This window comes from Rana temporaria, chromosome 11 (assembly GCF_905171775.1).
Source record: "Rana temporaria chromosome 11, aRanTem1.1, whole genome shotgun sequence".
NCBI classification, from domain to species: Eukaryota; Metazoa; Chordata; class Amphibia; order Anura; family Ranidae; genus Rana; species Rana temporaria.
The window spans coordinates 160,478,267-160,502,977 of record NC_053499.1 but is presented as its reverse complement, the minus strand read 5'-3'; the positions used below and the strand labels follow the sequence as shown (position 1 = coordinate 160,502,977).

The 24,711-nt window shown below is 49.5% G+C and overlaps 1 protein-coding gene across 1 annotated transcript; it reads left to right on the top strand.

Annotated features, from left to right (window-relative positions):
• The first annotated feature begins 5 nt into the window (after positions 1–5).
• Positions 6–23,115, top strand: MPHOSPH6 (M-phase phosphoprotein 6). Its single transcript, XM_040329591.1, is given in 6 exon segments — positions 6–224; positions 12,102–12,214; positions 18,553–18,643; positions 19,950–19,979; positions 19,981–20,048; positions 22,581–23,115. Coding segments are annotated over 6 exon segments (495 nt in total). The 5' UTR covers positions 6–176; the 3' UTR covers positions 22,726–23,115.
• The last annotated feature ends 1,596 nt before the right edge of the window (positions 23,116–24,711 follow it).

The window sequence follows — 24,711 nt, the reverse complement described above, 5'->3', positions numbered from 1 at the left end:
TCGGCGATCCATGAGGACGGGCAGCGATTACTCAGCCTGCGTCGCCCGGCGTGCTTGACGTCTCCTCGCTGATTGGTGCTCCTTCCTGTGAAGCCGGTGTGTTTGTGTTGCACGTAGCGGATCTCCTCGGTCGGTTTTCTCGGTGCTGAGTCTCTGACACGTGTGAAGTTTCCGCCATGGCCGCCGAAGTCGGAAAGCTTTCCAAGAACCTGCTGCGGATGAAGGTGAGAGCCGGGGGCCGCCATGTTGGGTTGTAGAGAGGGGAGGGGGGGTCAGTCAGGCTACTTTAGTCACGTGGTCTGTAGAACTACAACTCCCAGCATTCCTCCCTGCACAGGGGATGTTGTAGCAGGCAGGACCTCAGTAGAGCGCTAAACGCGCTGCGTCGCCCGTTAAGGCACCAAAAACGCGCAAGGGAGCGTTTTCAGGCCCTGAGCGCTGCGCAGGCGCGGTCATCGAGGTGTGCGTTGTGACGCGTCTCCCTGTATACCAGGAAGTGCGGTGTGTGTTTTTTTTTCCTCTGTGTTGCGTTTAGGTGAAACGTAAAAAATATGTGCAACGTGTTCAGAACCGCGCCAAACAAAACCGCAAATGTATTGCACTGCAGTGCGTTTTGGCGAACACGAATTACTGGCGTTGCATTATGGGGTGTGTGTTTTTATTTTTTTGTACGTTGTGGGAAAACGCGCAATTCTTGCACACATTCCCCACCGGACGCTGATGTGACATCTCTTTGGTGGGGGAGGGGTTCATTTGCATTGGGGGGGGGGGGGGCGCCGCTCCTCTGAAAAATGATCTACACGTCACTTTTCACAGGTGTTTGATAAATAGTGATCCGGCTCCTCATTGGCAGTTTCACCTAAAAGGAAAGTTCCACTTTGATGCACTTTTTTTTATTTTTTATGGGGGGGGGGGGGGGGGTGCAACTAATTTTATTAGGTACCTTCTCCCACTGACACCAATGATGGGACACTATTCCTCCCACTGACACCAATCATGGGACACTATTCCTCCCACTGACACCAATGATGGGACACTATTCCTCCCACTGACACCAATGATGGGACACTATTCCTCCCACTGACACCAATGATGGGACACTATTCCTCTCACTGACACCAATGATGGGACACTATTCCTCCCACTGACACCAATGATGGGACACTATTCCTCCCACTGACACCAATGATGGGACACTATTCCTCCCACTGACACCAATGATGGGACACTATTCCTCCCACCGACACCAATGATGGGGTCACTGCTCCTCCCGCCGACGCCAATGATGGCATATCGGGTGCTTCCTGGGTAAAGGGGAGGGAGAAAGGTGGACACACGCCCACTCTCCTCCCCTTCTGACTTGGAATTGACATGTATGATGTTCAGCTCTTGCCCGGGGTGCGTTGTGTTCAGGGGGTTGCGGCGTGTGCAGCGTATGATGTTCAGGGGGGTGCTGGGTTTGCGGTGTTCAGGGGTTGCGGTGTGTGTGCAGGATCTGGCCATCTACAGGGTGCAGGTTTCATGGGTGCTCCATGTGCACTGTGCGGGGCTCAGGGGTTCAGGTGAGTTCATGGTGCAGGTCTTTCAAAGGCTGTCCACATCTCACCTCCACCCCTCCCCCTGATAGTGAGGGCCACATGAAATGGTGTGGCGGGCTGGATTCGGCCTGCGGGTCATGTGTCTGACACGTGTGCTCTGGGGTGTCTTCTTTTAGAAAATATATCCTTTTATGAGAATTTTATGCAATCTTCAGGCCATTTTTTTTTTTTTTTTGTGCAAAAGCATCTTTGGCAGCCGAAAGGTTGAAGGGCAGTGCAGGGTCCCCCTGGGGCCCCGTTCTGCTACATATCATCTGCAGTTGATTTCAGTGACAATCGGCATAAAGTGTATGACACGTCTGACCGAGGTGCGGGGTACTCGGCGTCCTCCATGTGCCGGACATGATTGGCTCGGGTGAGCCGTCTGATTCGGAGGTACGAGGATGGACCCGAGTGGTAATGATGAAGGTGGCGACGGATTTATTTCCTCCGCAATCTTCTTCCTCCGGCCGAGGTAAACGTTTTGATTTGGATAAGTAGAGACATTACGATTTTTATTTGTAATCTTTTGTCTTTGAACCTTTTGTATCGGAAGAAGTGCGGTTGTCGCACGTCGGCGGAGGTGAGAGGCTCTCCGCTGGGCCCGGCTACAAAGCAATCAAGTTCAGGAACAGCGTCTGGTCGTCAAGTTGTTTTTTTTTTGTTTTTGTTTTTCTGACCCGCTTTATGTGGGCTGAGAACGCGCCGCAGCGCTCATTAGAGCGGAGAACCACTTTTCCTAACCCTTTGATGGAGTTCGCTCTTTTCTTCCCTACGAGTGGGAGATCGGCATTGAAATCCAATTATTACGGTTTAAAGTCAAGCCAATTTCCTGATGACAGGCCCCCCAATTACAATGCATTTCCACGCGCAGGCAGTGCATGTTCCCGCACCAGATGGTGTTTGGGGAGAAAAAATATAAAATAAAATAACTCAAGTGTCAGATATTTGTCAGATTTCTTTCTGCCTATAGTGCAATTAGTGAAGTCTTTTTCAAGTGTACCTGTCACCCGCACAATCAGGGCAGAAGCCGGATAACGAGTAGGGCAGCGGGGGCATAATAGACTTTTCTATGTATAGAGAACCGGATTATAGAAATACGGCCATAGTTATTTTTAAAGGAGGGGGGGGGGGGGATAACGATCGTCTCCCCTGCAAATTGTGTACGTTTTGCCCCCCCTTACAGAGAAATGAAGGGTCTATAATTTTTTATCATGGGTGTATTTTATATGATGGAGACAGAATATCAACCAAAAATCCGGAAAAATCACACATGATACTCATAAATGGAGTTGCAGTTCAGTGAGTAAAATAAGTATTTGATCCCCTTAGTAGTTGGGGGAGGTGGAAGCACAGAGGTCAGACGTTTCTTGTAGTCGGTGATCAGGTCTCCACACATCTCAGGAGGGGTTTTGGTCTCCACTCTTCTTTACAGATCTTCTCTAAATCCTTAAAGTTTCTTGGCTGTCTTTTAGAGCTGCACGATTAATCGCGATCTCGATTCTCCCTTCCCGCGGGATGACCCGCGATTCTTCTGTTTCACGGCCGGTACCACGTAACCAGCGTGGAACGCAAATGGCGCCGATATCGGAAACCAATGTCAGCAGCCTGCGCCACTGGATGGATGCCTGGGCTTCTCTTGCAGATCTGTACAACTGTAGTGTGTATCCATGCGCCACCCAGTGGTTGCCGGCGGTACTGCTTCTGATGTATAAAAAAGAGACCAGTGATATGTCTATAATGTTAAAGACCATATAACTCCTATTCAAAGTTTGATTCTGCTTTTTTCATAGGAGTTATATGGTTTTTAACATTATAGACATATCACTGGTCTGTTTTTTATATATTCATATTCAGATAAATCACAGGTTTATTTATTTGGGGGGGGGGGGGTTCTGGCATTTAGTTTTTGAGAATCGTGATCTTTAGTCTAAGAAAAAGAATCGTGATTCTCATTTTGACCAGAATCGTGCAGCTCTACTGACCTTTGGCAACTCGAAGTTTTAGCTCCCTCCATAAATTTTCGATTTGATTAAGGCAGGGTTCGACGAAATCCAGGCGCCAGGTTGCAATTGCGACTAGAATTAGCAACCTGGGGAAGGAAGCAGAGGCCTGCAGAAGGTAAAGCCACGGCCTCAATTACCGTGACTCCGTGCTCCTCTGCCGCCTGATTACGTAATTGAGGCCGCGCCGGCCGGTAATTGAGGCCGCGCCGGCCGGTAATTGAGGCCGCGCCGGCCGGTAATTGAGGCCGCGGCCTTCTGCAGGCCTATGCGTCCTTCTGTGATCTGGCACCATCTTCTGGTGGCCCTTGGCATGACAAGACAACCAGCAATGCTAATGAAGCTTCCCCTGTCTGTTTTCACTGCCATCTCCTTCCCTCTAATTAGAACCCCCAAATATTTTATATATATTTTTTATTCTAACCCCCTAGAGAATAAAATGGAGGTTGTGACAAAACTTTCTGTCTGACCGTATTTGCGCACTTATTTGGTAAAAAATAAATAAGACACCAGTAAAGTTAGCCCAATTTTTTTTTTTGGAATGGCGACAAATTTTTACCCTTTAGAATCTCCATAGGCGACGTTTAAAAAATTCTACAGGTTGCATGTTTTGAGTTACAGAGGAGGACTAGGGATAGAATTATTGCTCTCACTCTACCAATCACAGCCATACCTCACATGTGTGGTTTGAACGCCGCTTTCATATGTGGGCGCTGCTCACGTATGCATTCGCTTCTGCGCGCGGCCTTGGCGGGACGCGTTGCTGGCTCCTAGATTCCAAGCAAATTTGTCAAACCCTGGATTAAGGTCTGGAGACTGGCTAGGCCACTCCATGACCTTAATGTGCTTCTTCTTGAGCCACTCTTTTGTTGCCTTGGCGGTATGTTTGTATTTGATCCCCCTACCAACCAACAATATTTCTCCCACCACAGACTGGCTCCAGGGGGCGCTCATGTGGTACACAGATTGGTCCTGTACAAAGGTTCTTCTAATGACAACTCGTTATGTGTATAAAAGACACCTGTCCACAGAATCTCTTTCCTCCAATCACATCTCACCATCATGGGGGAGACCAAAGATCTGTCAGAGGACGTCGGGGAGAAGATCGGAGATCGGCACAAGGCTGGAATGGGCTACAAGACCCTCCGCAAGAAGCTCTGTGAGAAGGAGACGAGTGTTGAAGTGATTATTATTCACAAATGCAAAGAATACAAAATATCCATCGATCGTCCTCCGTCTGGAGCACCATGGAAGATTTCTCCTCATGGGGTGAGGATGGTCATGAGAAAAGTGAGGGATCCGCCCAGAACTACATGGGAGGAGCTTGTGAAGGATCTCAAGGCAGTTGGGACCACAGTCACCAAACAAACCATTGGTAACACACTACACCGCCATGGATTGAAATCCTGCAGCGCCCGCAAGGTCCCCTCCATGTACAGAACGTCTGAAATCTCCCAATGAACATCTAAATGATTCAGAGGAGGATCGGGAGAAAGTTCTGGGGTCAGATGAGACCAAAATTGAGCCCTTTGGCATCAACTCGACTCGCCGTGTTTGGAGGAAGAAAAATACTGACTGACACTAAACGCCATCCCTACAGTCACACGGAGTGGGAAACATGATGCTTTGGGGCTGTTTCTCTGATAAAGGTCCAGGCCGACTTTGTCGCATTGAGGGGCCAATGGGCGGGGCCATGGATTGTAAAATCTTGGATGCTAACCTTTTTTCCATGAAGATGGGTCATGGATGGGTCTTCCAGCATGACAATGACCCAAAACATACTGCCAAGGCAACAAAATAGGGGCTCAAAAAGAAGCACATTAAAGTCATGGAGTGGCCTAGCCAGTCTCCAGACCTTAATCCTATAGAAAATTTATGGAGGAGCTGAAACTTTGAGTTACCAAAAGACAACCAAGAAACCTTCAGGATTTAGAGAAGATCTGTAAAGAAGAGTGGAGACCAAAATCCCTCCTGACATGTGTGAAGACCTGATCACCAACTACAAGAAACGTCTGACCTCTGTGCTTCCCAACAAGGGACCTCCACCAACTACTAAGAACCCTCCCCCAACTACTAAGGAACCTCCCCCAACTACAAGAAATGTCCGACCTCTGTGCTCCCAACAAGGGACCTCCACCAACTACTAAGGGGGTAAAATTCTTATTTTCCTCCATTTATAACATTTGTGTCATGTGATTTCTCTGGATTTTTGGTTGATATTCTGTCTCTATCATATAAAATACACCTATGAGAAAAATTATAGACTCTTCATTTCTATGTAAACTTACACAATCGGCAGGGGAGGCGATCGTTATTTTCCACCCCCGTATATATCTGTAAACACTGAACAGATATTGAAGTATATAAACCATGTGCGGCTTGCCGCCTCTCGCATACTTATCTGCGCTGCTTATGATCGATTCCTGAGATTTATGGGCACTTTATGAAGCATAAAGATAAGTGAGATTTGGCCCCCACGCTGTGCCCGGTGTTTTACGGGAAGGCCGCGGTCAGGTCTCCCCGGAAGAGATGAATGGCGCAATCTGCAGCGAGTCCAGATACGGCTCTTCCCCGCCGCGCCATCACTCAGCATTATGTCCTGGAAGAGGGGAGAAATGACTACAAGAGGGCGGGGACGGAGCCCGGAAAACGCCGCCGTTCCTCAGCGACACCGGCTGTTTGCGCTTTAAATAAAACCTTTTTTCCTGGCCAAACGGTACTCGCTGTCATCCACGGCCGCTGCAAAGGATCGTAATGTTGCTGACATATCAATCTATGACATTGCAGGAGGCTTCGTCTGTAACGCTCCCGGCGGTGTTGTCCACCTCCTCATTCTGTCATTCACAAGTCAGGCTGTCGCTCATTTCTGAGATTGTTGGTCCAAAACCGCTTTCATATTCAATTCTGCTGTGTGCTGAATAAAAAAAAAAAAATCGCTCGCAGGAAGTTTCAGAAAAAAAAAATTGAATAAAGAACAGTGAGGCAAAATAAGGGTCAGTGTCCATCTGCAGACCCGCCTTTTGCCAGGCATGAAGCCCCCCGCCATTTGCCAGGCATGAAGCCCCCCCGCCATTTGCCAGGCATGAAGCCCCCCCGCCATTTGCCAGGCATGAAGCCCCCCCGCCATTTGCCAGGCATGAAGCCCCCCCGCCATTTGCCAGGCATGAAGCCCCCCCGCCATTTGCCAGGCATGAAGCCCCCCCGCCATTTGCCAGGCATGAAGCCCCCCCCCCATTTGCCAGGCATGAAGCCCCCCCGCCATTTGCCAGGCATGAAGCCCCCCCGCCATTTGCCAGGCATGAAGCCCCCCGCCATTTGCCAGGCATGAAGCCCCCCGCCATTTGCCAGGAATGGACTCGCGAGCGCCAAAAATTATTACTGGAGAATCTCCTGTTTACACAGCGGCCTCCTTAATAGAAAGTCCCGCCTCCTTTGATGGACTGAACAGTCGTCCAATGGCAGCATGGGACTTCCTTACTTACAGAGGCCGCCCGTAAACAGGAAATTCTCCTGTGTGTGTGTGTGTGTGTGTGTGTAGGGCGGCGGCGCTCGTCCCGTTCCAAGGCATATACTTCTTTTGTGGGAGATCGTCGGGGGCCAGAAAAGATATATATGTCTAAATAACCCGGTGGGCGGTTCAAAACCAGAACGCGAGCCGCGATTGGCCTGTGGGCCGGACTTTGGACATGCCTGCCTTAAAGATTTAGGGCCAGATTCTGGTAGATCGCCGCATCTTTGCCGCCGCAAGTTTTACGGGCAAGTGCTTGATTCACAAAGCACTTGCCTGTAAAGTTGCGCCGGCGTAACGTAAATCCTCCGGTGCAAGCTCGCCTAATTCAAATGATCCGGGTAGGGGGTGTGGATCATTTAAATTAGGCGCGTTCCCGCGCCGAACGTACTGCGCACCGACGTGCATTGCGCTAAATGACGTCGCAAGGACATCATTGGTTTTGACGTTAACGTAAATGGCGTCTAGCGCCATTCACGGACGACTTGCGCAAACAACGTAAATTTTCAAATTTCGACGCGGGAACGACGGCCATACTTAACATTGACTGCGCCTCATATACCCAGGGGCAACTTTACGCGTCGCAAATCTTACGTAAACATTGTAACTTCACTGTGTCGGTCGGGCGTACGTTCGGGAATTCGCGTATTTTGCTAATTTGCATACTCGATCAGGAAAACGACGTAGGCGACACCTAGCGGCGAAAAAAAAATGCATTTAAGAGCCTTACGCCTGTCGGATCTAATGGTTATCTATGCGTAACTGATTCTATGAATCAGGCGCAGAAATACGACGAGCGGACTCAGAGATACAACTGCGTATCTTTTGAGAATCTGGCCCTTAGTGACGATCTGTAAAGGCGAGAGAAGCAAAATCCCTCCTGAGATGTGTGGAGACCTGATCACCGACTACGAGAAACGTCTGACCTCTGTGCTTCCCAACAAGGGTTTCCCCACCAACTACTAAGGGGAGCAAATACTTATTTTACTCACTGAACTGCAACTCCATTTGTATCGTTTTTTTTTTGTTAGTTGATATTCTGTCTCTCATATAAAATTATAAAACCTTCATTTCTTTGAGTGAGCAAATGTACAAAATCTGCAGGGAACCAAATAATTTTCCATACTGTAAATGTAATTTGTTGTCCAGTGTTGCGTGACCACACAAGTAGCGCAGTGCTAAATGGCAAAAAATGGCCTAGCTGTGAAGGGGGGTAAAACCACCTAAGTGGTTAACCTATTAAACAATGGTGGAAGTGTGAATCCATGGCTCCTGGTGGCTGAGTCCTGACACCTCGATGGAAGGCCGCAGCCCGCGATACGATCTCTCTGCTGCAGCGAGTGGATTATTCCGTAGAATTTGCTTCTTGCCATGCGGGGAGTTTGCAGACTTCTCTACAATCCTATTAAACACAACGGGGAGCTGCGTTGTGATGTAAGTGCATGTCATGTAGCGGGATGGATTATACCGGAGCGCGGCGATGAGACGCGGCAGCTAGTGACCCGCATTACATCTCCTTCAAGCAAAACACTTCATCCTCCAGTCATGCACTAAAAGGGGGGCTAGGAAGGTCTAATGGAAAGCTAATAAGTAGGGAGGGGGGGGGCACCGCACCCTCTTATTCCGCCTTTTACCAGAATGTAGTAAGTGGGCAGAAAAAATTCCCTGCAATGACTCTCCGCACTTCGGAATAAATAACTCTACTTAATTCAGCCATCGAGTAACACTTATGTGACCGTTTTGGTTAAATGACTCTTCCCCCTGCTGTTGTGAGACGACATAATGGTAAGAGAGGCCGCCCGGAAAACGCGGCAGGTTCCGCGCTAATGGAGGGAAAATGTCAACAGTGATTTATGGAATCTGGAGTCATTTGTAGGTTTGCTATATGTGATGGAGTGCAATACTTCCACATGGATAATCTACTGAAGTGCAACAGGTTTTCAGGCCTATAAGGGGGTGTTGTCACATAAGTAGGACATATTTCACCACTGGGGGTGCTGTTACATAAGTAGGGTTTAGTTTACCACTGGGGGGTGCTGTTGTCATATAAGTAGGGCATATTCCACCACTGGGGGTGCTGTTGCCCTATAAGTAGGGTCTACTCACCACTGGGGGGGTCTGTTGTCCCATAAGTAGGGTCTACTCACCACTGGGGGGGTCTGTTGTCCCATAAGTAGGGTCTACTCACCACTGGGGGGGTCTGTTGTCCCATAAGTAGGGTCTACTCACCACTGGGGGGGTCTGTTGTCCCATAAGTAGGGTCTACTCACCACTGGGGGGGGGTCTGTTGTCCCATAAGTAGGGTCTACTCACCACTGGGGGGGGGTCTGTTGTCCCATAAGTAGGGTCTACTCACCACTGGGGGGGGGTCTGTTGTCCCATAAGTAGGGTCTACTCACCACTGGGGGGGGGGGTCTGTTGTCCCATAAGTAGGGTCTACTCACCACTGGGGGGGGGGGCTGTTGTCCCATAAGTAGGGTCTACTCACCACTGGGGGGGGGTCTGTTGTCCCATAAGTAGGGTCTACTCACCACTGGGGGGGGGTCTGTTGTCCCATAAGTAGGGTCTACTCACCACTGGGGGGGGGTCCGTTGTCCCATAAGTAGGGTCTACTCACCACTGGGGGGGGGTCTGTTGTCCCATAAGTAGGGTCTACTCACCACTGGGGGGGTCTGTTGTCCCATAAGTAGGGTCTACTCACCACTGGGGGGGGGGGGTCTGTTGTCCCATAAGTAGGGTCTACTCATCACTGGGGGGGGGTCTGTTGTCCCATAAGTAGGGTCTACTCACCACTGGGGGGGGGGGTCTGTTGTCCCATAAGTAGGGTCTGCTCACCACTGGGGGGGGGGGGGAGTCTGTTGTCCCATAAGTAGGGTCTGCTCACCACTGGGGGGGGGGGGAGTCTGTTGTCCCATAAGTAGGGTCTGCTCACCACTGGGGGGGGGGGGGAGTCTGTTGTCCCATAAGTAGGGTCTGCTCACCACTGGGGGGGGGGTCTGTTGTCCCATAAGTAGGGTCTACTCACCACTGGGGGGGGGGGGGGTCTGTTGTCCCATAAGTAGGGTCTACTCACCACGGGGGGGGGGGGGGGTGTCGTCCCATAAGTAGGGTCTACTCATCACTGGGAGGTCTGTTGTCCCATAAGTAGGGTCTACTCACCACGGGGGGGGGGGGGGGGTCGTCCCATAAGTAGGGTCTACTCATCACTGGGGGGTCTGTTGTCCCATAAGTAGGGTCTACTCACCACGGGGGGGGTGTCGTCCCATAAGTAGGGTCTACTCACCACTGGGGGGTCTGTTGTCCCATAAGTAGGGTCTACTCACCACTGGGGGGGGGGGGGCTGTTGTCCCATAAGTAGGGTCTACTCACCACTGGGGGGGGGGGTCTGTTGTCCCATAAGTAGGGTCTACTCACCACTGGGGGGGGGTCTGTTGTCCCATAAGTAGGGTCTACTCACCACTGGGGGGGGGTCTGTTGTCCCATAAGTAGGGTCTACTCACCACGGGGGGGGGGGGTGTCGTCCCATAAGTAGGGTCTACTCACCACTGGGGGGGGGGGTCTGTTGTCCCATAAGTAGGGTCTACTCACCACTGGGGGGGGGGGGTGTCGTCCCATAAGTAGGGTCTACTCATCACTGGGAGGTCTGTTGTCCCATAAGTAGGGTCTACTCACCACGGGGGGGGGGGGTGTCGTCCCATAAGTAGGGTTCTACTCATCACTGGGGGGTCTGTTGTCCCATAAGTAGGGTCTGCTCACCACTGGGGGGGGGTCTGTTGTCCCTTAAGTAGGGTCTGCTCACCACTGGGGGGGGGTCTGTTGTCCCATAAGTAGGGTCTACTCACCACGGGGGGGGGGGGGGGGTGTCGTCCCATAAGTAGGGTCTACTCACCACTGGGGGGGGGGGGTCTGTTGTCCCATAAGTAGGGTCTACTCACCACTGGGGGGGGGGGGTGTCGTCCCATAAGTAGGGTCTACTCATCACTGGGAGGTCTGTTGTCCCATAAGTAGGGTCTACTCACCACGGGGGGGGGGGGTGTCGTCCCATAAGTAGGGTCTACTCATCACTGGGGGGTCTGTTGTCCCATAAGTAGGGTCTGCTCACCACTGGGGGGGTCTGTTGTCCCATAAGTAGGGTCTACTCACCACTGGGGGGTCTGTTGTCCCATAAGTAGGGTCTACTCACCACTGGGGGGTCTGTTGTCCCATAAGTAGGGTCTACTCACCACTGGGGGGGGGGTCTGTTGTCCCATAAGTAGGGTCTACTCACCACTGGGGGGGGGGGTCTGTTGTCCATAAGTAGGGTCTACTCACCACTGGGGGGGGGTCTGTTGTCCCATAAGTAGGGTCTACTCACCACTGGGGGGGGGGTCTGTTGTCCCATAAGTAGGGTCTACTCACCACTGGGGGGGGGGGGGGTCTGTTGTCCCATAAGTAGGGGGTATATTTTATCACTAGGGGTGCTGTTGTCACATAAGTAGGGTTTATTACACCACTGGGGGGGGGGGTCTGTTGTCACATAAGTAGGGTATTTTCCACCACTGGGGGGTGCTGTTACATAAGTAGGGTATATTTCTCTGCTGGGGGGAATGCTGTTGTCCCAAGTAGATTTTATTTCACCACTGGGGGGTGCTGCTATAACGCATCATTTCACAATTGGTAATATAACAGAAGTATTATTGTTTTCCCCCCCAAAAAAATGTGCTTGGAAAAACTGCCGCGCAAATACCGTGTTCTAGGGGGTGCCTGCCTTTAATTAAAAAAATATATATATAAATTTAAACAAGTTGAAGATTCTCTGAAGTTTTTTGTGTAATGGAGAAGTTTTTAACTTTTTTATTCCGCATTTAGATTTCATCGCTCATTTGCTTTATGCCGATTTCCAGCGTCTCGGCATCGGAAAATTCTCTATTTTTCATAATTCAGCTTTTTTAGTTCTGCATTACGCATAAACTGTGTCCTCTGAGGGAATACATTAACTCCCGCACATCTCTCTCTCCCCCTCTCTCTCTGTAGTTTATGCAGAGGAGCCTTGACCCAGAAACCAGGAGGCAGATGGAGACGGAAGAGAAGAAGATCATCAGCGATGAGCATTGGTTCCTGGACCTGCCCGAGCTCAAGGAGAAGGAGTAAGTGTTAAAGGAGCGAGTCCCTATTTATACCTGCGAGTCCCTATTTATACCTGCGAGTCCCTATTTATGTCTGCGAGTCCCTATTTATGTCTGCGAGTCCCTATTTATACCTGCGAGTCCCTATTTATGTCTGCGAGTCCCTATTTATACCTGCGAGTCCCTATTTATATCTGCCTTGTATTACAGGGGAAAGAGGAGGCGGGGTTCTATTTCCCGACATCTCCCACCTCTAGGAGGTTTGGCTGCAAATTTAGAGACCAAACTTCTTCTGGCTATACCCTTTCACCAGCGTACCCGCAGCTCCATCTAGTGGCGGCACCCCCCCCCCCCGGCATACCCGCAGCTCCATCTAGTGGCGGCACCCCCCGGCGTACCCGCAGCTCCATCTAGTGGCGGCGCCCTCCCTCGGCGTACCCGCAGCTCCATCTAGTGGCGGCGTCCCCCCTCGGCGTACCCGCAGCTCCATCTAGTGGCGGCGTCCCCCCCCCCTAGGCGTCCCCGCAGCTCCATCTAGTGGCGGCGTCCCCCCTCGGCGTACCCGCAGCTCCATCTAGTGGCGGCGTCCCCCCTCGGCGTCCCCGCAGCTCCATCTAGTGGCGGCGTCCCCGCAGCTCCATCTAGTGGCGGCGTCCCCGCAGCTCCATCTAGTGGCGGCGTCCCCGCAGCTCCATCTAGTGGCGGCGCCCCCCCTGGCGTACCCGCAGCTCCATCTAGTGGCGGCGTCCCCGCAGCTCCATCTAGTGGCGGCGTTCCCCCTCCCCCCTCGGCGTACCCGCAGCTCCATCTAGTGGCGGCGTACCCGCAGCTCCATCTAGTGGCCGTGCCCCCCCCAGCATACCCCCACAGCTTCATCTAGTGGCCGTGTCCCCCAGCGTACCCCCGCAGCATCATCTTAATTTACAGATAAACATTTAATACGGTGTGCCTCAGTATTATTCTAATCTCAGCATTTCCTTCATGGTTTTGCTAGTCTGTATAATTGAAGAGTTAGATGGTTTCTCCCTCCTCGGTGGTCTTTCAGTAGTGTGTGGAATCTGATCTCTCTGCTTTTCGGCAGCTTTCTTAGTCCACCTTCTGGCAGCAGTTGGTAAATATATGCAGTGTAATTATCAACCCAATCAGCCAAAACATGCCACATGCTTCAGAACATTATATATAAAAAAATAAATATATATATATTTTTGGTTGGGTTTTTAAAGCGGTTGTAAACCACCAATGTTCAAAAAAAAAAAAAAAAAAAAAGCTGCAAAGCAATGTCATAATGTGCTAGTTTGCATCACATTATGAAATCCTCACCTTGGAATGAAGCCCTGGGAGGACAGACCTGTCTGTCTTCTGGGTTTGTGATTGGTCGGAGCCACGATGATGTCTGGCTTCAGAGCCTGTGCCAAAAACAATGGCATGCATGGGCATACCACCGCTTCCGGCACGGGCTCCGAAGATCCGGCACTGTAAGTAAAACACCAAAAATGTACAGGCTGCATTATGACAGTTGTCCTATTATCCATATAATGAGGTCTTGACCTGTAATGCTGCAAAGAATAGGCTGAGGGGCGGGGCACAGGGTCCCTTCTGCCAATGGAATCGGCCGCTTGCCTTTTTTTTTTTCTTTTTTTTCCTTCTAGGCTTTTTGCACACTCAGATCTCGAGCACATTATTTATTGGCTTTGTATTAGAAATGGGTTTTTAAATGCAGAAGGCTGCAACCCATAATAATTGGAAATCTGTGCGTTCAGCCCTCCACCGGCACTCGCTGACATCTCTAATTTACAGTCAGCGCGGCGAGCAGAAGGCAAAAGGGCCCCTCCCCCCTTCTCTTTATTATTATAGATTTTGAAGCCGGGATTTGGAATTCTTAAATACTTTCTTCCATTGATCTCCCATCGCAGCAGCCGGTTTTTAAAGGTGAAGAGTCGCCGGAATATTAACTGCCACTTAAACGGTTCGTGAGATGGCAACGCGTTCCCCCCCCCCCCCCCCCCCCCCCCCCCCCCCTTTTTTATTTTTTTATGTATTGATTGTATTATCCACTTTTTGAAATGGGTCATTTTGCTGTTTTCAGTTAATTGGATACGTTTTTGATACAGTAACACAGTTTTGTTACTCAGAGGTGAAGGTGTGCAGGTTTCCTGTCTGATTGGCCGGCACCCTCACCCTGAGATGGCGACTATTCTGCATTCTTTTCATTTATATATATAAACATTTTTTTCCTTCGATTAAAGGATCACTAAAGTGTGTTGTGTTTTTTTTTTATTTTTATTTTTTTAACCACTTAAGACCCGGACTTTTAGGCAGCTAAAGGACCAGGCCAGTTTTTGCGATTCGGCACTGCGTCGCTCTAACTGACAATTGCGCGGTCGTGCGACGTGGCTCCCAAACAAAATTGGCGTCCTTTTTTCCTACAAATAGAGCTTTCTTTTGGTGGTATTTGATCACCTCTGCGGTTTTTATTTTTTGCACTATAAACAAAAATATAGCGACAGTTTTGAAAAAAATGCAATATTTTACTTTTTGCTGTAATAAATATCCCCCAAAATATATATATATAAAAAAAAAATTTTTTTCCTCAGTTTAGGCGATACGTGTTCTTCTACCTATTTTTGGTAAAAAAAAAAATCGCAATAAGCGTCTCGATTGGTTTGCGCAAAATTTATCGCGTTTACAAAATAGGTGATTCGTTTTTATTGCATTTTTATAAATCTTTTTTTTTTTTTTTTTTTTTACTACTAATGGCGGCGATCAGATATATATATATATTATTTATTTTTCCGTGATTGCGACATTATGGCGAACACTTTGGAAAATTTTGACACATTTTTGGGACCATTGTCATTTTCACAGCAAAAAATGCATTGTTTACTGTGAAAATGATAATTGCAGTTTGGGAGTTAACCACAAAGGGACGCTGAAGGGTTTAAGTGTGACCTCATTTGTGTTTCTAGCTGTAGGGGGGTGTGGCTGTAGGTGTGACGTCATTGATTGTGTGTCCCTATAAAAGGGAACACACGATCAGTGACAAGCCACAGTGAAGAACGGGGAAGCTGTGTTTACACTCACCTCTCCCCGTTCTTCAGCTCCGGGGACCAATCGCGGGACTCCAGCGGCGTTCGGGTCACGGAGCTTCGAACTGGGTCGCGGGCGCACGCCCCACGGCTGGACACTTAAAGAGGACGTACCTGCACGTGCTTGTGCCCAGCCGTGCCATTCTGCCGATTTATATGTGCAGGAGGTGGTCCTTAAGTGGTTAAATAACAAACATGTTATACTTATCTCCACTGTGCAGCTCGTTTTGCACAGAGTGGCCCCGAACCTGGTCTTCTGGGGTCCCTCGGCAGCTGTCTCGGTTCCCCCCGGCAAGGACCTTAATGCGAGCATGGTGTTGAGTGCTTGCGTGCGCGCTCCCGTGATACACCCCCGCCGACTGTATCACTCGGCCAGGCCCCACTGCGTCATTAAAGCGGTAGTTCACCCTCAGTGATACGATTTTACCATCGAGACAGGCATTGTAGCGCGAGCTACAGTATGCCTGTCCCGATTTTTTTTTAACCCCGGACTCACAGTGTAATCGTACATTATAGATTTCGGCTCCCGCGGGGAATGGGCGTGCCTATGGAGAGGGAGGATGATTGACGGCCGACTCTGGCACGTCACTCTCCCCGAAGACAGCCGGAGTAGGTCTCGGCTCTTCACGGCGCCTGCGCACAGGCTATGCGCAGGCGCCGTAAAGAGCCAAGCCTATTTCGGCTATTTCCGGAGAAGCGTGACGCGCCAGAGCCGTCAATCATCCTCCGTCTCCATAGGCACGCCCATTCCCCGAGGAGAGTCGGTATCTTCGATGTACGAGTACACGGTGAGTACGGGGATAAAAAAATCGGGACAGGCATACTGTAGCTCGCGCTACAATGCCTGATGTTATGGTAGAACAAAACATTTTTTTTTTTTTTTGGGGGTTTATAGGGTGAACCCCCGCTTTAAATGTGATTGACAGCAGCGTGAGCCAGGCATAGGTCCTCCGGACAACAAACTTCGCACACTTGTAAAGTGAAGAGTGGGGAAACGTGTGTGCCAAGTTTGGGGTCCAGGGAACCTACGGCCGGCCGGTACCGGGTCCCCAAAGTCCGAGAGATCAGGCGCAAAAAGGTGACTCGAGGGGGGCCATTTTAGCACCAAAAAATGTGCTGAAAAACTCAGCTTATACTCGGGTATATACGGTATATATTTAGAGGCAGATGGTGTATATGGGGAAGACGCGGCACAGCTGTATATTCTGTTTATATAGTAATCGGACCCGTGTTATTCCATTTATAGACATTTACTCTCAGCGCTTTGTATGAGGTGACCCCCCTGTACCCTTCCAGGCGAAGGCAAGAAAGGGATCTTATATTTTTCCTGCTTTTCATTAAACTAAAAACATCTTTTTTTATTTTTTTCGTTTTCAAAATGTCAGCCCTGCAGACTTGGCTAATATATGTAAACATTTATAACATCCTCATGAATAGAAGAAGTATTTTAAAACCTCTCCCTTTATGTCTGAGACGGGAATAATGCGATTCCTATGAATATATTTCTGGCGGATTCGGAGTTCTCGCTGAACAGCGTGTTGTAATGTTATCTTCTATTGTGGGAGATCTTACAGCAGGATGACCTTCCGCTACATAATACAAGGGGGAGGAAACTTCTATTCAATCTCTATATATTCATACAAACTGTGATGTGTAATTGGCTGTAATTCTTCTTTATGGGAATTGTGGCGTCCAGACAGCATTGTACATCGAGCTGTGAAGTGAGAGCGCAACTTACCTGTCTGAGGATTCAACTTTTCATACAGGCATAGCGGTGGAGAACTAGGCCCTGGCAGTGATCCATTGTTCTAGAGCAGGGAGCTTGCACTCATTCATTGTGGGCTGCATCAGCAGTATGGTTGCCCTCCAAAGGGCCGCTTGTAATTGGGTTGCACTATGTGCAGAATGGAGGGTTCAGAAGTGCATTACATGCCAGGGTGCCCTTTGCTCAGAGTTTGGGAGTGGGGCCCGGGGTTTGGGAGTGGGGTTTGGGAGTGGGGCCCGGGGTTTGGGAGTGGGGCCCGGGAGTGGGGCCCGGGGGTTTGGGAGTGGGGTTTGGGAGTGGGGCCCGGGGGTTTGGGACGGGGTTCAGGAGTGGACTGTGGGCGGGTTTTGGGGCCCTGGGTTTGGGAGTGGGGTTTGGGAGTGGGGCCCTGGGTTTGGGAGTGGGACGGGGTTCAGGAGTGGACTGTGGGCGGGTTTTGGGGCCTGGGGTTTGAGTTTTGGGGCCTGGGGTTTGGGAGTGTGGCCGGGGTTTGGGTTCGGGACTGGGGTTCAGGAGTGGACTGTGGGTGGGGTTTGGTAGTGGACCGCGTATAGGGCTAGGCATTGAGCGATTATCGGAGCGGCCAATATTCACATTATCAGTATCGGTCAGAAACGTGCTGATATTGGTCAGACCCAGGCCTGCCCCCTGTCCCTGTGTGGCGCTCGCTGCAGTCTCTGCCAATCTGTCAGCGGTATGGTGGGCAGCAGAGAGATGATGTCCTCATCTCGCTGCCCGCCTGGCCTCATCGCAGTTCCGCCCTTACAGCAGCAGGGCTGTGAAGGCTGTTCTCTGCGGGCGAGCAGAGATGGTTGCGTCCTCTCTCACCGCCCGCCCATGTGGAAGTTTACCCGCTTGGACACGGCTCGGGAGAGGCTGGCAGAAGTAGTGACCAGCTGCATCTGCGTGGCAGGTGACGGTGATGTACAGAATATCGGCACTTGATATTAACTTTCGGTATCCACCCTGAAAAAAAATATCCGTCTCACACAGAGGTTGGACTTGTGTCTTTTTTTTTTTTCTCAACCTCGCCTACTATGTAACTATGTGAGCACAATATAGTTCATTTATTTTAACTATTCAAATAAAAGGATTTTCCTGGGTGAGAGTCGGCACTTCCCTTTCTCCTTTTTGTTTTGGCGAGAGTCGTTTGCCACTGAAGTCGGTGGTTTTTGTGCCACAACTGCCTGCCAGGAGAGAAAATGCGCATTCCAGAGGATCTTCCGGATTCTTGTAAAAAGGCTTTAGGCTGCTTCTGAAAAAGTGATCCACCACCCAACGCGTTTCAGAGGGGCGGCAGAGACAGCTGTCTAGGTAAAAAAGGTCCTAGTGGCCATTAGGGAGTTGGGTAATATTGTGTCCATGCAAGCTTTGGTCACTATTTGGATAATATAGAGCACCCTGGATTTCAGGCAGGGCATGGAGTGGCACCCATAGAGATGTAGCTTGCCTGGGTAGATAAAATTGTGTCTACATTGAATGATTTTTTATATATATTTATTTTTTAGGAATTTTATTATTGAAGAAAGAAGCCTCCATCCCTGTATAGATTTCACGTATGGACGGATGTCCTTTAAAGGCTTTAACCCGGAGGTTGAGGTGAGTCCTGAATGATGGAAACTATTCCTCTACGGTGGAACCTACAGACCCTACTGCAGCCATATGGGCACTTTATACAAGATGGGTCTATTATAGAAAGGAAACTTACCTGTCCCTCCTCCCTCCCTGTCCCTCCTCCCACCTGTCCCTCCTCCCACCTGTCCCTCCTCCCTTCTCTCTCTTTCCATTAGTGTAATTTCAGCTTCTCTGCCCCCCTTCCCTTTTTTTTCTCTTCTGACATATCAGACAAGCTTTTTAAATTTTGCATGTTAAACGGATGTAGAGGAGAATGCTGCAGATAAACGGATAGAACTTATGTAGGAAGCTTTCTTTCATCTGTGTATAACTTGAGGCCAGTCATTTCGCTGGGTATATGGAAGGGGTTTGTAAAGGCTGAAGGTTGCATTCCATGCATGCGGGTAAAAAATAGTCAGTGTACACCATCCCTCTCACCCATTGGCTCCCACTGCTGTCAGTCACAGCCAGTGAGGAGGGGGCTGGGGGCAGGCCGAGCTGTGCTCTGTCTTATGGATACAGAGAGTGGGGCTAAAAAAAAAACGAGCACGTATGCACGCCCCCCCCCCATAGAAAGTGTCTTTTCATGGGGGCATTCGGTAGAGCAAGGTGCCTGGAACCCCATCGGGGGATCCAAGAAAAGGAGGCTCCGGGCTGCTCTGTGCAACTGATCACATGGTAAAAGGCCGCTGTGATTGGCCCTTTTTTATCCATGACTTGTGATCAGCTGCATCTAAAGGACACGGCGATCAGAGTGCGCCAGATGGGTTCCCCGGGGGCCGTGGTTCTGGCAGGACATCCATAACCGCCCTTCTAGAACATCATCTTTGGAGTGTGGGAGGAAACGCACACAGGCATAAGGAGAACGTGCAAACTCCATGCAGGTGGTGTCACGTTTGGGATTTGAACCAATGACCTCAGTGCTGCCAGATAGAAGTGCTAACCACTGAGCCTATATCAATGTTTCTCAACTCCAGTCCTCAAGGCGCCCCAACAGGTCATGTTTTCAGGCTTTCCATTATTTTGCACAGGTGATTTGATCAGTTTCACTGTCTTTAGTAATTACCACAGCCGTTTCATCTGAGGGAAATCCTGAAAACATGACCTGTTGGGGCGCCTTGAAGACTGGCGTTGAGAAACACTGGTGTGTGTGTAATATATACATTACACACACACACACACACACACACACACACACACACAGTATAACCTCCTATTAATAGTGTAAATCCTCTTATTGATACAAGCTGTCGGCTGATACTGATACTCTTTGCTCTCTTTGGATTGGCAGAAGCTGATGGTGGAGATGAACTCCCCCCGGGGGGACAGACGAGGACCTTGACGAGAGTAAAATGGAAGCCGATGTGTCAGATGAAGAAATGGCTCGCAGGTGAGATTTATCTTCCCACTTGCTGGTCAGGAAATTAGAAGAGAGCTTATCATTAATATATATACATTCTCTGCAGAATCCATTATCACCACAATCCATCTTCCCAGGAATACTTTCCAAGGCCGTAGTGTGAGGGGGGGGGGGGGGGGGGGACAGCCATATGCTACATAATTATCATATTCAGCAACGCTCACTATAGATCACTGGGATTCCGTCCACAGAAAGGCATGCTGGGAAGAGAGCTGCCACATGGGAGCGCTGTGATAGAGTAGTGTTTGTAAATCCGGTGAAAGGAACTCATCTGTAAGACAGTTGTAGCCATTTATAACTACTCGGAGGTTTATTGGAAGCAATACTTCAGTGTAATGAGGGAACCGGGTGTGAGGTCTTTATACTGAGGAGTTCTCACTGTTACTAAATGTAACCAGTTATCACTTTTTTCATCTTCTTTCTTTGCAATCCATTCAAACTGCCTAAAGAAAGGAGGGTGGCTTATGTGGGGTGCAGTACCATCTGATGGCCAGTAGGGGTCAGTAGCTGTGCTACCTTTAAAGAGGAGTTCCACCCTAAAAATGGACCTCCGCTTAACCCACTCCTCGCCCCCTTACATGCCACATTTGGCATGTCATTTTTTTGGGGGGGGGGAGTGGGGGCTTCAGGAGAAGGGCACTTCCTGTCCCACTTCCTCCTTCCGCCGAGGGGCTGGAAAGGCTTAATCGCTTAGCTTAATCGCCTTTTCACAGCCCCTCCCTGTAGGCGAGCGCCTGTCCAATCGGACGGCGCCGCTCAAGGATGCGCAGTGGGTGCCCAGCTGTGAAGCCGAAAGCTGTCACTGCCGGGTGCCCACAGTAAGAATGAAGACGCCGGCCTGCGAGGGGGGGCGAGGAGCGGGAGCCGTGGAGCAGGTAAGTGTCAGTTTATTAAAAGCCAGCAGCTACACTTTTTGTAGCTGCTGACTTTTAATAAACTCAAAAAATGGCTGGAAACCCCTTTAACCACATTGGCTCCTGAAGATTTACACCCCCCCCCCCCCTTCATGACAGGTCATTTTTTTAAATACAGCACTGCGTTACTTCAACTGTCAATTCTGCGTTTGCAACGCTGTATCCAAAAAAAAAAGTCACGACCCCCCCCCCCCCCCCCCCCCCCCCCCCTTCACAAATGGAGCCTCTTCTGGTGGTATTTTTTTGAGCGTTTGTTTAAAAAAAAAAAAGAATGTACATTTAAAAAAAATGTATTATATAATATATATTTTTTTTACTTTCCCCTTTTAAAAAATGTCAGGCATTGAAGGGGTTAACCACTTAAGGGCCGAGCCTCTTTTTCAGATATGTTGTTTTTTTTATTAATTTTTTTTTGCTAGAAAATTACTTTGAACCCCCCCAACCTTATACACCCTAGCGAATGAAATGGCGGTCATTGCAATACTTTTTGTCCCACTATATTTGCGCAGCGGTCTCACAAGCACACTTTTTTTTAGCAAAGAAATACTTGCCCAATTTTTTTTTTTTTATATGGTGATAGATAATGTTATGCCGAGTAAATTGATACCTAACATGTCACGCTTCAAAATTGCCCCCGCTCGTGGAATGGCGACAATCTTTTACCCTTAATCTCCATAGGCGACGTTTAAAAAAATTCTACAGGTTGCATGTTTTGAGTTAGAGGAGGTCTAGGGCTAGAATTATTGCTCTCGCTCTAACGATCGCAGCGATGCCTCACATGTGTGGTTTGAACACATTTTCAAATGCGGGCGCTGCTCACGTATGCGTTTGCTTCTGCGCGCGAGCTCGACGGGACATTTAAAAAAAAACGCTTTTTCTAATTTATTTTACCTTCTTTTATTTTTATTTTTTATGTTTTTTTTTTTTTTTTTTTTTTTTTTTTTTTTTTTTTTTTTTTTAAATGGTGTCAGTTTTATTCCTATTAAAGGGAATGTAAACATCCCTTGTAATAGAAAAAAAGCATGACAGGTCCTCTTATATGTGAGATCTGGGGGTCAAAAAGACCTCACATCTCATATTTACACTAAAATGCAATAAAAAAAAAAGTAATTTAAAAAAAAAATAACCAAAAAAATGGCCCTTTTAAGAACTATGGGCGGAAGTGATGCTTCCGCCCTGCTGTGGTATGGAGACAGGTGGGGAGCATCTTCCCCCCCTCACTCGTCTCCATACCAAAGGGGAGACGGCATAAGCGGCAGAGGGCGCGGGAGGGGGCCCTCTCCCGCTGCCTATAATGGTGATCTTGCAGCGACTCCGCCACAGAGACCACCATTATCGTAAACCGGACCGCCGCCTAAAGAGATGGATACCGGGGTTATGGTAGCTAGCTGCTGCCATAACAGATGTCCCTCTTCAAAGTGCCGACATTTATAGTCGTGCGGCGGTCTGGAAGGGGTTAAAGAGACGAGTGAACGCGCCATTTTCGTACGTGGTGCCTTCGTTTTTTCTTGTAGGTTTTGTGGGCGTCTTGTTGGGCCCTTGACGAGCTAACCTCCCCCTGTATTTTTTTTTTTTCTCCCCTCCGCAGGTACGAGTCGTTGGTGGGAACGATCAAAAAGAAATTTGCAAAGAAGAGAGACCACAAAGCTATAAAAGAAGTTGAAGTTGAAGATGAAAATTGTAATATAAGAAGCAGCAAAGTGAAGAAAGGCTTCATGAAACCTCAGGACTGAACTCTGTGCCAAGAGACGCTTCTCTAAGATTGTATGATCAATAATTATTTTATTTCCTGGAGGGATTTTTATTGGGTTGGGGGGGTTTTATTTTTATGATTGTAAAAAAAAAAAAAAGTTATTTTGGAAAACCTTCCAGGATCTTGATGCCTTAAATACCGGTTTGGCCGCCGCCCATTTGGGGAGTGGTTGTGGAAGACGCAGAGACCGTTGGCTGATTGTGGAATTGCTTCATAACTCTGAATTCTCATTGGATGACTGAAATGATGGAGGAAGTCGCATCATCTGTTCCCACCGCCAAATGCTGTTCATTCTGAATGGTAAACCCCCCCCCCCAGCGTGGGTGCAGGGATATTGCATGGTCTGAGACCACGTGCTTTCCCTACGGCTCTGTTTTTTTTTAAAAGGTACATGCACGTTTTTTTCGCGGAAACGCAGACACCGCGGCCCATTCATTTGAATGTCTGCCATGTCCGTGCAAACGCGGGCCTGCCAAAAAAATAAGTTATGGTGTGAACTGAGTGTAAGGACCCTTTTTAGCATGGCGTGTTACCCTTTATTTTAGCATTTTTTTGTCTTGCAGAACTTTTTTTTTTCTTTTCTGATTTATAAAAATACAAAGATAATATTATGTCGGAATGTATAGAAGAAATATTTTCCTAAATGAAATGTTTTTATTTCTTTGAGATGGTAAAGCATAGAACTGCCCTCTGATAGAATGGGTGTCTATGGAAGTCTAAGTTGGGCTTTGCCTGATCGACATTAAATGGTGGAGAACCTGGCTGCGGCCTCCGCCCTGTGTAGCTGGTTGCGGTGCCGGGTGCAGACCTACAATGTGTAGCTGGTTGCGGTGCCGGCTGCGGCCTCCGCCCTGTGTAGCTGGTTGCGGTGCCGGGTGCAGACCTACAATGTGTAGCTGGTTGCGGTGCCGGCTGCGGCCTCTGCCCTGTGTAGCTGGTTGCGGTGCCGGGTGCAGACCTACAATGTGTAGCTGGTTGCGGTGCCGGCTGCGGCCTCTGCCCTGTGTAGCTGGTTGCGGTGCGGCCTCTGCCCTGTGTAGCTGGTTGCGTTGCCGGGTGCAGACCTACAATGTGTAGCTGGTTGCGGTGCCGGCTGCGGCCTCTTCCCTGTGTAGCTGGTTGCGGTGCCGGGTGCAGACCTACAATGTGTAGCTGGTTGCGGTGCCGGCTGCGGCCTCTGCCCTGTGTAGCTGGTTGCGGTGCGGCCTCTGCCCTGTGTAGCTGGTTGCGTTGCCGGGTGCAGACCTACAATGTGTAGCTGGTTGCGGTGCCGGCTGCGGCCTCTTCCCTGTGTAGCTGGTTGCGGTGCCGGGTGCAGACCTACAATGTGTAGCTGGTTGCGGTGCCGGCTGCGGCCTCTGCCCTGTGTAGCTGGTTGCGGTGCCTGGTGCAGACCTACAATGTGTAGCTGGTTGCGGTGCCGGGGGCAGACCTACAATGTGTAGCTGGTTGCGGTGCCGGGGGCAGACCTACAACACCCCTCAGGTCTCTCATTCAAGGTATTAAGGTGAAAAACCTCCTGTGATGCAGCAGCCCCCCCTCCTTTACTTGCCTGTACCCGGTCTTTCCAGCACCGGGGACAAGCACACTAGCTCCAGCCGGTGTCTGGGGTCCTGATTGGTAGCAGCGCAGCCATTGGCTCAGGCTGCTGTCAATCGAATCCAATGATGCGGAAGCCGTGTCCTGCTGTCTGTGTCAATAGACGCAGCAGCGGGAGCGTGCCCACGTGAGTGTCCTGAGGGAGAGCGGCTCTCCAACGGGGCACTCGAGACGAGCAGGAGCACCACGGAAGGGACCCCAGAGGAGGAGGATCTGGGCCACCCTGCAAAACCAACTGCACAGAGAAGGCAAGTATGACCTGTTTGTTTTAAAACGCAAACCTTTACATATACTTTCAGGAAGGCTGAAGTACCACTTGTGTGCACCCTACAAGAGGGGAGAGACTTTTTATAACGATCTTTATCAC